This window comes from Ambystoma mexicanum, chromosome 2q (genome assembly GCF_040938575.1).
Source record: "Ambystoma mexicanum isolate Mex_15411 chromosome 2q, UKY_AmexF1_1, whole genome shotgun sequence".
In the NCBI taxonomy this organism is placed as follows: domain Eukaryota; kingdom Metazoa; phylum Chordata; class Amphibia; order Caudata; family Ambystomatidae; genus Ambystoma; species Ambystoma mexicanum.
Genome location: NC_090924.1, coordinates 306,641,095 through 306,656,085, shown reverse-complemented (window position 1 = coordinate 306,656,085; position 14,991 = coordinate 306,641,095). Strand labels below are relative to the sequence as shown.

The window sequence follows — 14,991 nt, the reverse complement described above, 5'->3', positions numbered from 1 at the left end:
AGGCAGTAAGTACATTTCACAGATGCTTTTTCACTTTGAGATGGAAGAAGCCGTTGCTACCAAATATGTAATCTTGGGGTTATGGGACAGCTGGGCGTCCACGTTTCCATTTATTTCCCCTGTTCCCTTCCCATTTAGCCTTGTGGCGCTTTTAAACGCAATTCTGTTGTATAAAGCACCTTACAAATGAAAAATAAATAAGCTCTGAACCCAACCTGGGAACATTCTGAAAAGCTATAAAAGTGCATCTGTCCATTTGCACCAGTCTTGTTAACACTGGAGATCACACATTATATGTTTGTCAAGTTTCAGTGGCGCCATCAAGTCCGTGTGTTTGAGCGTTGTACAAGCAAACATAAAAAAATAATAGTCATTTGAGATTATTTATATATTTGTTGGTCATCTTAAACATTTGCATCATCCCCTGGATTATTTCACTACATTATACAAATAGGGAGTACTTAGAAATATAGCTGACAAGCAAAAAAGGTACAACATTTATCCGATGGCACGCCGTTTTTATGTATGTAAATCCTGGCAAGGGACATACCTGTTGTTTGCTCCACGCCTTCTTGCTGATCAATGTGATGTTTGTGATCTCAGAGATATTGCTTGCAAATTTCAACTGCGAGTTTGGGATGGCAGCAGCTAACCCATCTGGCACTGTGTCCAGAAGATCCTTGGTGGTGGGACTGTTTGCAGCAAGCTAAGAGGAAAGGTGTTAGAAATGAACACAGTGTGCAAGGAGAGTGAGTCAAGAGCAGGCTTCCTATTATGCATTAAGTACTTCTTTACATCCAAACAGGATAAACAAATAAACGTTTATGTAAAACAAGAACATTTCTACTTTTGGAAATAATCAGAAACAGCCTTCTCTACAACACAACGTGGAGGTCAGGGCCCTGTTCCGCCAACAGCGAAGGAAGAACAGTCCCACAGGATAAATTATACCGGTATTAATTACTCATCGGGTGTCCATTATAAGCATGGCGGTCTGGGAATTATGTTACCGGTAAGCATGGATCTTCAAACAGTGTCAGGGTATCACCCCCTTGCCAACTGGTTCCACCACTTACGCTGGTGTTCGACATCAAAAGATAATCAATGATACATTTGGAAATACAAAGAGCAAATAGAGAAGGGGGCAGTCATCTCTGCAACAGACCGTGCAGTTTATTTTCTTCCGCTGATCAATCTAAAGGTCTTGAATGCCTTTGTAGCCTACAACCATTTATAGATGGAGGGAATCCATCTTTTAAAGGACAGTCTCTTGCAGGAAAACTAAATGGGCAAGGTAGACTTGAAGCATGCATATCTGGTGGTCCTGATTCTCCCCCCTTAGCGTGAATTTCTCCCGCTCATATGGAAAGAATGCATGTGTCAATTCTCCTTTCACCTATTCAGCTTGTCCTCAGCCACTTGGTACTTCATCTGCCAGTGATCGCTTACCGCTGGACGGAGAGTAAGGATAATTATTTATCTGGACAACATGCTCCTAATGCATGGGTGCACAACATACAGCCCGCGGGCCAGTTGCGGCCCGCCATGCTGTTTTTTCCGGCTCGCGAGGCACCAAGACTTTCCTAATGGAGGACGGCCCGCAAGCAGCATCGGCCGCCCTCCATTAGGAAAGTCTTTGTTGTCTTCCGGGCCGGACAAAACACTGGCCCTCATTGGCTCAGCACACACGCATCACGTCGCTCCTACGAGCCACGTAGTGCGTGTGTGCTGCACCAATGGAGGGCCAGCACTACGGCTGGCGTGGCCAGTAAGGCTTGATGCCGGAAGGCATTTCAGCCTTGCTTGCCACGCCAGCCGTAGTACCACTCACCTCGCCAGCGTTCCAGCTTACCTGCCTTCCAGCACGTCTCCGGTAAGTGGACTGTGTGTTTTTGTTTGTGTGTCGGGTCTGTTCTGCTGTATGTTTGTGTTGTATGTTGCAATGGGGGGGGGGATTTGGGGGTGTGTTGTATGTGTATGAAAGTTTGTTTTTAGTGTTTGTGTTGTGTATGTTGAGATGGGGGGGCGTGTCGGATGTGTATGAATGTTTGTTTTTGAGTGTTTGTGTTGTGTATGTTGAGATGGGGTGGGGGGCGTGTCAGATGTGTATGAATGTTTGTTTTTGAGTGTTTGTGTTGTGTATGTTGAGATGGGGTGGGGGGCGTGTCTGATGTGTATGAATGTTTGTTTTTTAGTGTTTGTGTTCTGTATGTTGAGATGGGGTGGGGGACGTGTCAGATGTGTATGAATGTTTGTTTTTGAGTGTTTGTGTTGTGTATGTTGAGATGGGGGGGTGGAGGGGTGTGTCGATGTGTATGAATGTTTGTTTTTGAGTGTTTGTGTTGTGTATGTTGAGATGGTGGTGGGTGGCGTGTCGGATGTATATGAATTTTTGTTTTGAAGTGTTTGTGTTGTGTATGTTGAGATGGGGGGTGGGGGCGTGTCGGATGTGTATGAATGTTTGTTTTTGAGTGTTTGTGTTGTGTATGTTGAGATGGGGGGTGGGGAGGTGTCGGATGTGTATGAATGTTTGTTTTTGAATGTTCGTGTTGTGTATGTTGAGATGCATGTATGGGTTCATGCTTCAGAGTTTGTGTGCTGAGTTGGGGGGTGGTGGGTTCGGGTCTGTATGGGTTCATGGTGTATGCTTGAGAGTGTGTGCTGAGTTGGGGGGTGGAGGGTTCGGGTCTGCATGGGTGCATGTATGAGAGTGTGTGTGCTGAGTTGGGGGGTGGAGGGTTCGGGTCTGTATGGGTGCATGTTTGAGAGTGTGTGTGCTGAGTTGGGGGTTCGGGTCTGTATGGGTGCATGGTGTATGCTTGAGAGTGTGTGCTGAGTTGGGGGTGGGGGGTTCGGGTGAGGGACATGGGGCGCAGTGTTTGGTTGGGGGTGGGAGCCATGGGGAATAGTGTTTGGTTGGGGGTGAGGGGGCCATGGGGCATAGTGTTTGGTTGGGGGTGGGAGCCATGGGGCATAGTGTTTGGTTGGGGGTGATGGGGCCATGGGGCATAGTGTTTGGTTGGGGGTTGAAGGAGCCATGGGGCATAGTGTTTGGTTGGGGGTGGTGAGGGGGCTATGGGGCATTGTGTTTGGTTGGGGGTGGGAGCCATGGGGCATAGTGTTTGTTTGGGGGTGAGGGGGCCATGGGGCATAGTGTTTGCTTGGGGGGTGAGGGACAGGGGGCATCGTGTTTGGTTGGGGGTGGCAGCCCTGGGGCATAGTGTTTGGTTGGGGGTGAGGGGGCCATGGGGCATAGTGTTTGGTTGGGGGTGGGAGCCATGGGGCATAGTGTTTGGTTGGGGGAGAGGGACAGGGGGCATAGTGTTTGCTTGAGGCGTGGGGGCCATGGGGCATAGTGTTTGGTTGGGGGTGGGAGCCATGGGGCATAGTGTTTGGTTGGGGGTGTGGGGGCCATGGGGCATAGTATTTGGTTGGGGGTGAGGGACAGGGGTCATATTGTTTGCTTGGGGGGTGAGGGACAGGGGGCATAGTGTTTGGTTGGGGGTGGGAGCCATGGGGCATAGTGTTTGGTTGGGGGTGAGGGGGCCATGGGTCATAGTGTTTGGTTGGGGGTGGGAGCCATGGGGCATAGTGTTGCACTCCAAGAATGAACTCAATAAAAAAGCTAAAACAGGCACAGTTAGGAGATGTACATCCTTTGCTTTTTTGAGGAAACCTGACTCAACGAAGGCCATACTCCTCTTGGGTAACCCAAACAGCAAACTATAGCAGTCCAAAATAACGGAATGTCCAATCAAGGGTCAATAAAATATATACAATTTAATTAAACAGACGATATACAATGACTAAATCAAAATAAATGATAACAATGGAAAATGTGTAGTAAAAAATGTAAGTTTGAAATGAAATAGAAATCGTTACCCCTCAAAAACATATTCTTTTTCCATGTGTTTAATACAAATTGGGGGTTGAAAATGCCTCCTGACATGTCCCGCCTACCGCCCCGCCCACTTTTACTTTTCGGCCCACTATAGCCCTCATGTAAGGTACTTTCGGCCCTCTGTCAAAATCAGTTGTGCACCCCTGTCCTAATGGCACATAACACACCTGGGGTGAACAGTGTCCCTTCTACAGAGTCTGGTGTGTGTGTCATGAACGCAAACATTTCAGTGCTCGAGCCTACTCAATGCATCCATATTCTGAGATTTGATATAGATTCTCATAAACGTATTCCCCTCCTTGTCGCACCTCCATTAGACTGCCCTAAAGTAGCTAAATGCCAGATAGCTCCATAAGAACATCTCCTACTACCAGTTGATTCAGTTACCATCAGATGCCAGTGAGGAACTGTTTTGGTGGGGAAGCTTGGAATGGGAGCACAGACTTTGGTCCTGTTCCTGACATAGTTCTGGAGCCAGATGCAGGCAGCATTGGATGGGGCACAAAAAGAGGGGAGATCTCCACAGAAGGCAAATGGTATACAGAAGAGAAATGTCTGCATATAAATGGCCTGGAACTTTTACCAGGCTCTTTCACTCAGAAAAGCCTGATTGAGGGTCAAACACATATTGTGTCCTCCTTCAAATGGACAGTATATCAGTGGTCAGACACCTCTGCGGGTCCAAGTCCAAAGCAGTGCTGAACCGGCAAATGATTTTTGCCATTTTTGTCTGGGCAGAAATATAATGTTACAAGCAGAATACCTACCATGGTTGGCTAAAACTTGTTTGCCCACCTTCAATCTCTCTGGGGTACCACCGATACATATCTCTTTTCCTCACACATCATTTGTCAGATTCTTCATAACTCATCTTCAGCTGGCATCCAGACCAGTATTTCTTCCGCTCCAAAAAGAAATGATAATACCCCCCTTTCCCTTTTTTCACCTTGGTCACCAGCTCCATGGTTACCTTCCGCAGCATGGAGAAAATCTTGTGCAGGAGAAGATCTAGGTGCCGAGAATTACCTGATGGAGGTCAATTTGGTAGACGACTCTAAAAACGAAGGCAGCAGCCTTGGGTTACCACCTGGCGGACCCATGTGAACAAAGTAATGGTGAATCATTCTTCAGAGCACCGTGCAAACTGCCCTCCAACTGGAGTGTCATGTTAGAAATGTCCAAAAGGGTATGGAAGCAGAGGAGAAGGCAGCAGGGACTGTACCCAAAGTGCATTGAGGCCCTTACCATCTCTATCTCTGACAGACCTTGTGTAGCGCCTTTGCACCTATCTGGACCTGTCTTTCCCGTCCCTCTTTGGGTAAAGGATGAGAAGAAGCGAAAGGGCTGTCCTCTACGAGCAGGAATGGCAGAGGCCTGTCCAGAATGTTGTCTAGCCATTGTTCCAGGCAATTTAGCAAAAGATATAGAGGCTTGGAATTTTTCTAATATCTCATCAGCTTTGGAGCCAAAAAATTGGATACTGTAATGCCTTACCTGTTATTTCCTGGCAGGAGCACTGTGGATCCGTCGCCACTTCCGCCTTACTGTACTTATCCAATATAATAAAAGGAGGGTGAAGTCAAATAGAGGTAGTGGGGTGAGGGTCTTTATGGGCCCCAGCACATTGTGACCAGGATAATGTTTGTGTTCCTGAAAGGAATGGTCACCATTCGTGGATTTCCCTTCTATGTGCCGTCTCAGTTTTCCCCTTGTCTCCACAGATTGGAAGCTACCTGGAAATTCAGAGGCTAGGTACAATAACTGTCTACAGTAGTTTGTGGCACTTCCCTTGCCTGAAGAGACCAGCTGCTTCAGGATGCTAGTCTTCACTTTAGACCTTCTCTGTGACTTCTTACAGTCTCTTTATCCAGTTACTCAACTGGATTGTTTGTCCCTTCTTCTACTGACCACCCAGTTACTTCACTATTCATGCAATGCACAAAGTAAATTAAGTGCTCATGCTATGCAGTGGTCTATAAGCAGTCTTCTTCCTTTCTCTCTCCCGTTTTTTTGAGAGTACAAGGTGATCGCGGTGATGGCATGCCCACAGAATGCTAGGTAAGTATTCCTAATGAGATTCTAAAGTGTCAAGTGCATTTGATCACAGCCTAACTTCTTTCTTCTTCTTGCCGTAGGTTGAGGGGTGAATGCGGAGCTAAGCGTGGCCTGAAATCAGAGTATGGTAAACTGAAGTTTCAATGCTCTCAATTTCTGTCTTTGTATGCACTGCTTAACCTTCCTCTTTTCTCTTTCCTTTTCCAGGTTAAGTGGTTGTTCAGCATCACAGTACTCCGTGCAAAGGCAAGAGATTTCACTTCTGAAGTATCTGATCTTATTGTGCCAAGTGTGTTATCCGTTTTCTCTTTTTTGTTTGCTGGTGGACAGAGTCTTCAGAAGTGGGTACAGCTTGTTGAGTAGGATTTGAAGGAGGAAAGCACATCCAGTTCTCAGGACGCTAAGCACGGGCGTGCCAATGATAATGGTTTAAATAGCCATGCTGGAAATATCCGTGAACCTAGAACCCTTGCATTATTTTGCAGGCTTTTGGGAATTGTAGTCCCAGCCTTTTGGTCCTCCATGCATTTACTAAGGCTGTCCACCTCGTCCTCCCCCGAGCCTGAGGAAGTACATTAATTTGGGAATCTCAGGGTCTATGGGAAGTAATGTATGGGCTTGCAGCTTTTGAAATATATCTTGAAAGTCACAGTCTGGTAAATCCCTAGTAATTCGCAGGTGGGTGTTTTCAGGCTGCCCCTTGACTCAAGAACAATATGCTTGGGTCTTGTTATCATGCTTCAGGTTATAGCAGTGCGTCATGCATAACGGAAAGAAGAGATACAATATTCTTCTTTTCCCATCAATCTGTGGGTAATGCGTCACTAACCACAGTATTCCTAGGATCAACCAAAATTGTGGGTCGTCAATGAGATCTAATTGACTCTTTTCTCGATGGTCATTACCATATAGGAAGACAAGCGGATGCATACATTAGGTTACAGGCCCTGATGTCACTTTTGTACCATCGACTGCACAAACATGCACTGGAATTGCCTTTGCCTCAGTAGGTATGTGCATTTGAGCAGCATGTTTTAAGTCCATGAAGTTTCTGGTAGCGCCACAAAAAACATATGCTATACTTCCCACCATCTGATTTCCTTATAATGCTAAGGTCACTGGCAAGGTAAAATGTGAGGTTTTGCACTTCAGTCCAGACAAACCAACCCCTGCTTTCACCAGGATTGTTGGTTTCCTGCCTCCTGTAATAGTGGAGTGGTGGGTTTGGTAGCTCGTAGAGGCTTTCTGGAAATTTTTAGCTTTACAGGATAGGCTCTTAGAAAATGACCTACATTACCACGATAGAAATATAGTCGCTGCTGGTTCACTCTTTCGTCCTTGGTGAGGGGTCCTTCCACTGCACCTAACTGCATGGGTTCATTGGGTTTTCAGAGCTTCTAGTTGGTGGGTCCTTCGGTCATACATACAAGGGATGAGCATTCCCCTCGCTTCTATAGGGTTCGATTTTGAGGGAAGCTGGGAGCTATTTAGCTCCTGCTTGTAGCCTAGAAGAGCCTGGTTAGCTTGACACCAACAACTACCAGGAACTACTATTGGCTCCCCATGCCAACTGATGATGAGTAAACATACCTATGTGACATTAACTCTGTACATTTGGGGCACACTATCAATAAGCATTATGACACATCTGTGAAATATGAAGAATAAGGAGTCATACATAACAGGAACAAATGTTATGTGAAAGTTAGATTTGCAGAACACTATGAACTAGCTCCTCATTACCTAGTGGTAGCTTCTGCCCACTGGTTAATTCTGGATATCCTTTTTAGCTCCTGCTTATAGAATCTTAAATTCGATCCCTGCTTCTAATTGCACCACTAAATCAATGAACTCTAATCGGCAGGCTGGTTTACTATCTGTGCCAGGACATCTTTTAATTTGCTGTGCAATACCCTATAAAACAAGCATGTCTGTTTTTCGTCAGGCCAGTGCGTTCGTGTTGCCAGTCTATTGAAAGTGGAGATATATGCTAACAGACCTTTGCCCGAGAGTGCGTAATTGCTTATCCAAGAATTGTATGTTGGCCTTTCATACAAACAGTTTGTCCATTTCTCTCTGGAACCCTTGGAAAACTAAAATGGGGTTCTCTGCTTCTATGAGAGGAAGGGACCACTCGGCTGCATACCTGCCAAGATACTACAAGATGAATGCCCCTTTTGTACGCTTACCAGCACCCTTGTTTCCGGATCGGCAAACTCTGAGTCTGCCTGGCGTGGCCGCTGTGTCCAACAGGTCTGACCCTGCTGGGCGCAGCGGCCACGGTAGGAAGACCGGTGGGGGAAGAGAGGAGGTAAAGTTACAGTTATTTACCTGTTGGAAAACATGGGCAAAAGAGGAACAACTGTGACAGTCTAAAAATCAAAATGCATGGCTTTATCGCTTAGTCTGCACCTCATACCCTTTACGCTCTCTGGTGTGCGCTTATCCATGCAGTCCCAGGCTTAGGTAAAACATGAAACAGCTGTGGATCTTTCAAAGTACTTTAAGAGCAGTAGAAACCCGTTTTGTTTTCAGGGCGGTGTAGTCTAAACTATGCAATCCCATGGCAGTGATAAAGGTAGTGAACAGGCACAATGAAAGGGATTGCATTGCCAGTACGCTAAAAGCCCTTGTTGTCTAGGGCTTCCACTGGAAGTCCTTAGTAAAAAAAAAAATCCTCCTACTTTGACATCACGGTCGTGGAATATGAAAATCATAATACATTGTTGTGGGATCAAGGCAGGGCAATATAGCATTTTGTTTCCTCCCCACGGTCTCCTTAGACCCAAAGACAGCCCAGTGCACTGCTCTAACAGATTGAGCTGAGCTCCTTGACAGTGTAGGAGCTGAAAGTCTGTCTTTTTCACTGCCACGGTCAACCCTCATGGATGAACTCAGCAATAGGCCCTTGAGAACGCGCCATGCACTGGCTCTGTGAAATTGACAGACTCGCTCCCACTGCACAGCCTGGGAGCCGCCGAACTGCTGATAGTTTCAGTCTGTCAGGGGTGTTTTTGGAAATAGAGGCTAAGCCCCATAATTCCAATTTCTGCAGTTGAATGTACAGTCATGGTTTTTGGTTTCTTTCTTTGTCTGCGTTATCTTGCCACAATAGTGTTGGTTTCATAGGGTTGGCGCTGTGATGGGCCACGAGTAGCAGTCAAAAAGGTTTGCAGTAGGGTGTACCGAAACTCAGCTTCGAGTAAGTATTCGGCCCAATTCTGGCTGAAAATTAGATATTCGGCTTTGGACAAATACTTAATTATCACTTAAAGCCGAACAGTTTCCCCTAGAAAATACATTAAGTACTGCTTTGACTGCATGCCTGAAATCATTCAGGCATGTCATGTTTATCCTTTATTAGCACCCATGGTTGGGAAGCCAACCAATCAGGTTGCTTGGATTGCGGGCTGAATCCCACAAACCAAGCCTGTGTTCCAAGCAACCTGGTGGCTGCTCCCCCACCATGCCATCTTCCCCTCATGCTCCCCTTTCCTCAGTTACCATTCCCTCCCCTATCGACCCTCTACCCCACTCACCTTATTCTTTTGCAGCGACTCAACCACTGATGCCGCTACAGCCTCCTAGGCTGCCATGGAAATGACGGAGGAGCTCTGCTTGGAGCCCTTTTTCCAGCTCCACAGCAGCCATCTTAGTTAAGTATTTTGTATGAATTAATCGAACGCCGTGTTCATTCATACAAAATACATTGTTGTGCTCCCCGGGTTTCCATATTGGAAACCCGGGCTACTAATTGCAATAAGCACCTGTTTCATCAGCTGTACTGTGTGGTAATGACCAATGACCATCGTTAAAGGCTCTTTCTATTCTCTGACCTATTAACTCGGGGCCCGGGCCATTACCACCTGGTACAGCCCACGGAATGTTTGCTTATTGCTTACAAAAGATGATTGAGCACATGCTGCTGTCACTTTCTTGATTGAGTACAGGCAGAGCAGAGGTGTGAAAGTGCAAACAAAGTCCCTGCTCTTCATGTGCTGGACAGACTTTCATCTTGTGATTTGCTGGGGATGGGCGAGCTGAAGCAAAACTCTCAATATTTTGAATGTATCTCTGGTCCCCCCTGTATTTTGCAGTTCCGCAGCTGGAACAACAGTTTATGAAGTCACTATTGGAAATTGGTATTTTCTTTGCTGATGAACTGTGTGAGAAATCTGAAAGTTACATGTTCCAATCTCACCAATACCCAATCCAAATAATATAATTAAGTGATTAATACAGCTGTTGCAGGGATCCCAGTAAGTGCCAAACCCTGAGTAAAATAGCACAGGAGGAAGAGTGGCAGAAGCAAAGAACTTTATTCAGCCTGCAGGCCAAGGATATAAATCAAGTAAGATGGCTCAAGTGGAAGTGTGCCTGTTGCAGGGATGTGCTTGTAATATTGAACCACAGGTTACAATTCCTGCCCTCCAACTTTCCCATGTTGTCAAAATGAGTCCCTCTGAATTGAGCAAAGGTGAGATATATTACTAAAGAACATGGCTATATTTCTTTATCCAACATGCCCCAGTCTGTGGCAGCAGAAATAGTCCTCCCATCCTTAGAGAGTTAAAAAAAGAGGGTTATTTGTGTAATAAAGACAAGGAGATATACGTTTTCAATTTAGAAACATGGGACCAAATGGCTGAACAATTGAAACATGTAAGAAAAATAAACATGCACATGCCAGTTACAGATCTGAAAATCAGGAAAATCAGCACTGTCCCTTCCCTTTAGGGTCAGCGGGGAACCACGGAGGTCTCAGCATGCCCTATATAGTTTTGCCTGGGTTCTTTTACCATGCCCCAAAACACCACAAACATACCCGAAAAAGAAAGAAAAATACTATTTATTAATGGAAAGACATTTTTCAAATGACTCATCCCCACTCAGTTCCACGGGTAGAAAGCATGACTTTAGCATCAGAAAGGCTTGTATTCAGTAGCACTCTAGCAGGCAGCAGGGTGCTAATTACGTAATCACTCCTTTTGTGTATCAGTGCCTTGCTGGAGCCAGAAAGCTAAAGATGGGCAGAGCCAAAAGGAACATTTATAAGCACAAGTAGACACATCCCAGTCTCCCCTCAGAGGGGTTGCATACATGGATACTAAACTTTTGCGCTAATCTTAGTTACTTGGGCCCTGCCCAACAAGCGACACATCTGAATGCAGAAAAATCCAAACTGTGCTGTTATTTAACAGGTTTTTTTCTGATAATGTATTCCTTTCATGGTTTACACTAACATCTTCCTAGACAACCAAGAAAATAAATGCAATAAAAAATGGATTTACATATTTTAAAGTGTGTTTTTAATTTGGAGTGTTTTTCTTATATTCATAACTTTATTTATTAAAAAGGCAACTATTGGCTCTGTATTTGGCTCCAGCCGAATACTTGTCCAACTATTTGGTATTCGGACAAATACTTAAATCTGTTATTTGGTGCACACCTAGTTTGCAGTAATGGCAGCAAGTTTCTTCATCAGTAGATGTGCATTCTAATCCTGTCCTTGGCAGAAATTTCTGTTCAATTTCACTAGATATTCGTCCAACATCTCGATGCTCAGCCCCTTATGCAGATCCGCTGTTCTTGTGAAGAGTAGGCCTCCAGCTGATATTCATAAAGCTTTGTTTTTCACTATTTGAAGAGTCATCCAGTACCCTTCCGAGCACGTGCCCCATGCCAGGGAGGCATATGTCATGGTGGATCTGATAATCGTCTTGTAGATGTTGATTTTTCTCTTCTTCCGCATGGACTTTGGCTTCACGAGTGGGTACAGTGCGACCAGCTTGCCTGACGTTTTCTGCTGACTACTCTCGATGTGATTCCTCCAGTTGAGCTTGCTGTCCAGGGTTACACCTAGGTAGCAGTTGCTGCTCTACTATTTGATGTTATCACCATTGAGGCTGATCTGTGGGTGCTCCTTGATGCACTTTCTGGTAAACAGTGTAGCAGTTTTCTTGTGGGTGTTCAGTGCTATGTGCCATTCACTGTACCATGTCTAGAGCTTGTCCAGAGATGCTCGAAGACAACTGTACTGGGAGTGAGGGTGTTTAAACAGTGATAAGGTGGTGTGTGTCAGGAGCCAGGTACGCTATTGGTTATGGGAGTGAGAGTATCCAGACACGAGGGAGCTGGGGGGGGGGGGTGGCAGGAGGCCAGGTATGGTTTTAGTTTGATGATGGAAGTGAGAGGCCAAACACAAGGGAGATGGATAATAGGGTTCTATGTTCATTCATCGACTGTTGTTTTTTCGATGTTTTATTTGCCGATTTGTTTTTCCGATCAAACATTTTATTTTTTTTATTTTTGGGGGTCCCCAATCCCTCTCTCCCCTATTAGCTGTATTCTGATTCCCTACCCGTCACCCCTTATGTACCCTTACCCACCCTCATATATTTTTCAGTGGTTGGTTTGAAGAAAATCAGCAAAAAAAACATTTAAAAAAAACCTGTTGATGAATGAACATTGTACCAGATAATAGTGCACCAGTTATTGTTTTCCCTTTCATAGGAAGGGAAACCCTAGAGCGGTCTAGGAGGGTGTCCTGAAGTCAGGTAATATTTTGGTGTTGAATGTTGATGGGGTGAGAGCTTGGGTGTGGCACTTGCTCAGCAAAGTGACGTATGCTCCCCTCTTCTTCTTCTTCTCTCAGCTCTGTGAAAGCTGGTCCATGGGGACTGTGCAGTGGTGGAAAATTGTAGCTGGCCAGCTATCAACAAGGGGGAGTATTTCACTTCAAGGTTCATTTCACATCATAAACAGCTTAAAATGTGCTCTGCTGTCTATGAGATGTTCCTTAGAACCCTGTTGTTGAATATATCACTTTTGTTGACAGATTCACAATACAATTCTATATATATTCTTGGGACAAAGGGTATGAACTTGTTGACTCAATGACCTCAATTACAGAGGGCAATGGTGCAATGCCTGAATATTTGGAGGGAATTGGAAGGTACCTGACACAAAAATTGATCTTGTTTAAAGGGTACATCCATGAAACACCTAGCAGACTCGTCTTTGCCCAGGCTCACCAGAATGTCAGACTCGTCTTTGCCCAGGCTCACCACAATGTTATTTGTTTGCTGATTCCAGGTCCTCACTTTGGACATCTGTGTGGTCTTCATAGGGATATTGCCCATAACATGGGAAAATTATATGTCCTATAGGCACTGACTTCAATACTGTTTTTAGTTTTCTGATATAGTGGTATAGTGATAGTCTCAAAAACACCTTTTCAAAGGCATCCAATGTCTTAGATGTAAGATTGTGGAAGGAGGGGTGAAGCCACACTTCTTAATGTCAATGTTGACCAAATGAGAAGTGGCCTTCTGTCTCTCCGGACAGATAACCTGATAGGGTTGGATAAGTTCACTTTTAGAGCTGTGGCTTTTACAGGGGATAGACTTTGCATCATGGAATCTAAATCATGTCAAAGAAGAAGCACATGATCCATTAACTACCACCATAAACTCTGAATGCACGACTGGTATCTTTTGGCTAGATTGAAATATGATGGCTAAGAAGGTAGCTCATCTAGCTGCCATTAACATGTTATGAATAATTTGTCACAAAAGGGTTTCTATAATGTGCCAGCAGATAATTTATGGATTCAATGAAACAAGAAAAAGAAGTTGAAAATATAGGGAGGAATGACAATGCTGTGGAGGAACCCAAGCCAAAGTCCCTGTGTAGACTTGATGCAGTGAGGGGTCATTATCTTAAGAACCCTTAGGAGCCAAGCCAGTAACTCAAGGGGAGCTGAAGGTCAGATGCATTTGTACCCTACTGGTTTTACGGCACCTAGCCTGGTCCAATAAATGGTGTATTTTGCCTGCACCTTGTCAGACTGCAGTCTGAGTGTAAGAAAGAATAGGAAGGGAAGTGATATGAAAGACAAATTAGAAGACAGGAAGTTCTGTGGGAGAGAGCAAGTTGGAATATGGGAATTATGGTTGTCGTAGCTGTCTTTCACATTTACAGGTGTTCTATAAAAGCTAAGCATGAAAGAATGGTTCCAGTAACAGTGAATATGCTAGATATGATAGAAGGCCAATATAGCTAATTCAAATCTCAAAATCTGTATTGGGGTTCCAATCAACCTAATACCTGTCGTGGTTTTTGCGACATCCGTTGCTAAGTGTGTGTTGCTAAGCCGAGCCATGGTCCTAGAGCAAGAATCACTTTTGTTCCACATCCCTAAGATCGCAGTATCTAACAAATCATCTATTAACACATGAATCCATACAATATACAGGTTGGTAAATGGGCCACGGTTTGGTATGCTTCTAGGTACATCAGCGCGCAGGGCTGTACTATACAAATCTCCTACTTAATTCACTCATTCATTCAATCTGGTGTTATTTTTAACTTTGCCTTACTATTCCAATGCACCGCACAGCACACGTGCGATAGTTGTTGGAAAATTAATAAAAAGGGGGGAAACATAGGGGAAGGACAATGCTGGAAGAAAACGGATCCCTACCGTGCCAACAAAGGCTTGCTGCACATAGTTTGGAGCTGTTTTCAAGTTGTTCACAAAGGTTGTGTTCGCTGAAAGACTTCTGGCGACATCTGCTTGAATGCCTTTAATGTCCGAACTCGACAGACCAATCACCAAACTTCCAAGTTGCTTCAAGTTGTCTTCGGAATTAAACTATGGAGCACAAGATACAGCAGTGTAAATAAAAGGTCAACTAAAGAGAAATTCAGCTCAATAAAAAACACTTCTGGCCAGCACAATAAGATAGCAAAGGAAAAGGGTGGTCAGTGTAACAGGGAGGACACTAGTGATGCATTTATGATGTTGAGAAGAATGAAAGGTGAAACACACAGTCAGGAGTCTACACTGATTCCCTCTGTAGCTCCATTCAACTACATGTAAATACATATTGCTTACCTTAGGTAATGTTCTTTCTGATAGATTCTCCTTCCACAGATTCTTCATCTGGGAAATGTGTTTCTAATGCCAGCTGTCATCCAAAAACATTTAACCAGCAAATCGACTACGCTGATCTGGAAGTGGCATCAGCAGT

General features: G+C 44.7%; 1 protein-coding gene across 4 annotated transcripts in view; it reads right to left on the bottom strand.

Moving 5' to 3' along the window:
• LOC138569359 (uncharacterized) overlaps positions 1 to 14,991 on the bottom strand; it is a 1,262,132-nt gene that overhangs the window by 691,287 nt on the left and 555,854 nt on the right. For all 4 annotated transcript variants that reach the window (XM_069647272.1, XM_069647275.1, XM_069647274.1 and 1 more), the window contains 2 exons: positions 14,442 to 14,612; positions 551 to 706 (listed from right to left, as the gene is read on the bottom strand). In XM_069647272.1, coding sequence (XP_069503373.1) covers positions 551 to 706; positions 14,442 to 14,612 — 327 coding nt within the window. The remainder of the gene's footprint in view (positions 1 to 550; positions 707 to 14,441; positions 14,613 to 14,991) is intronic.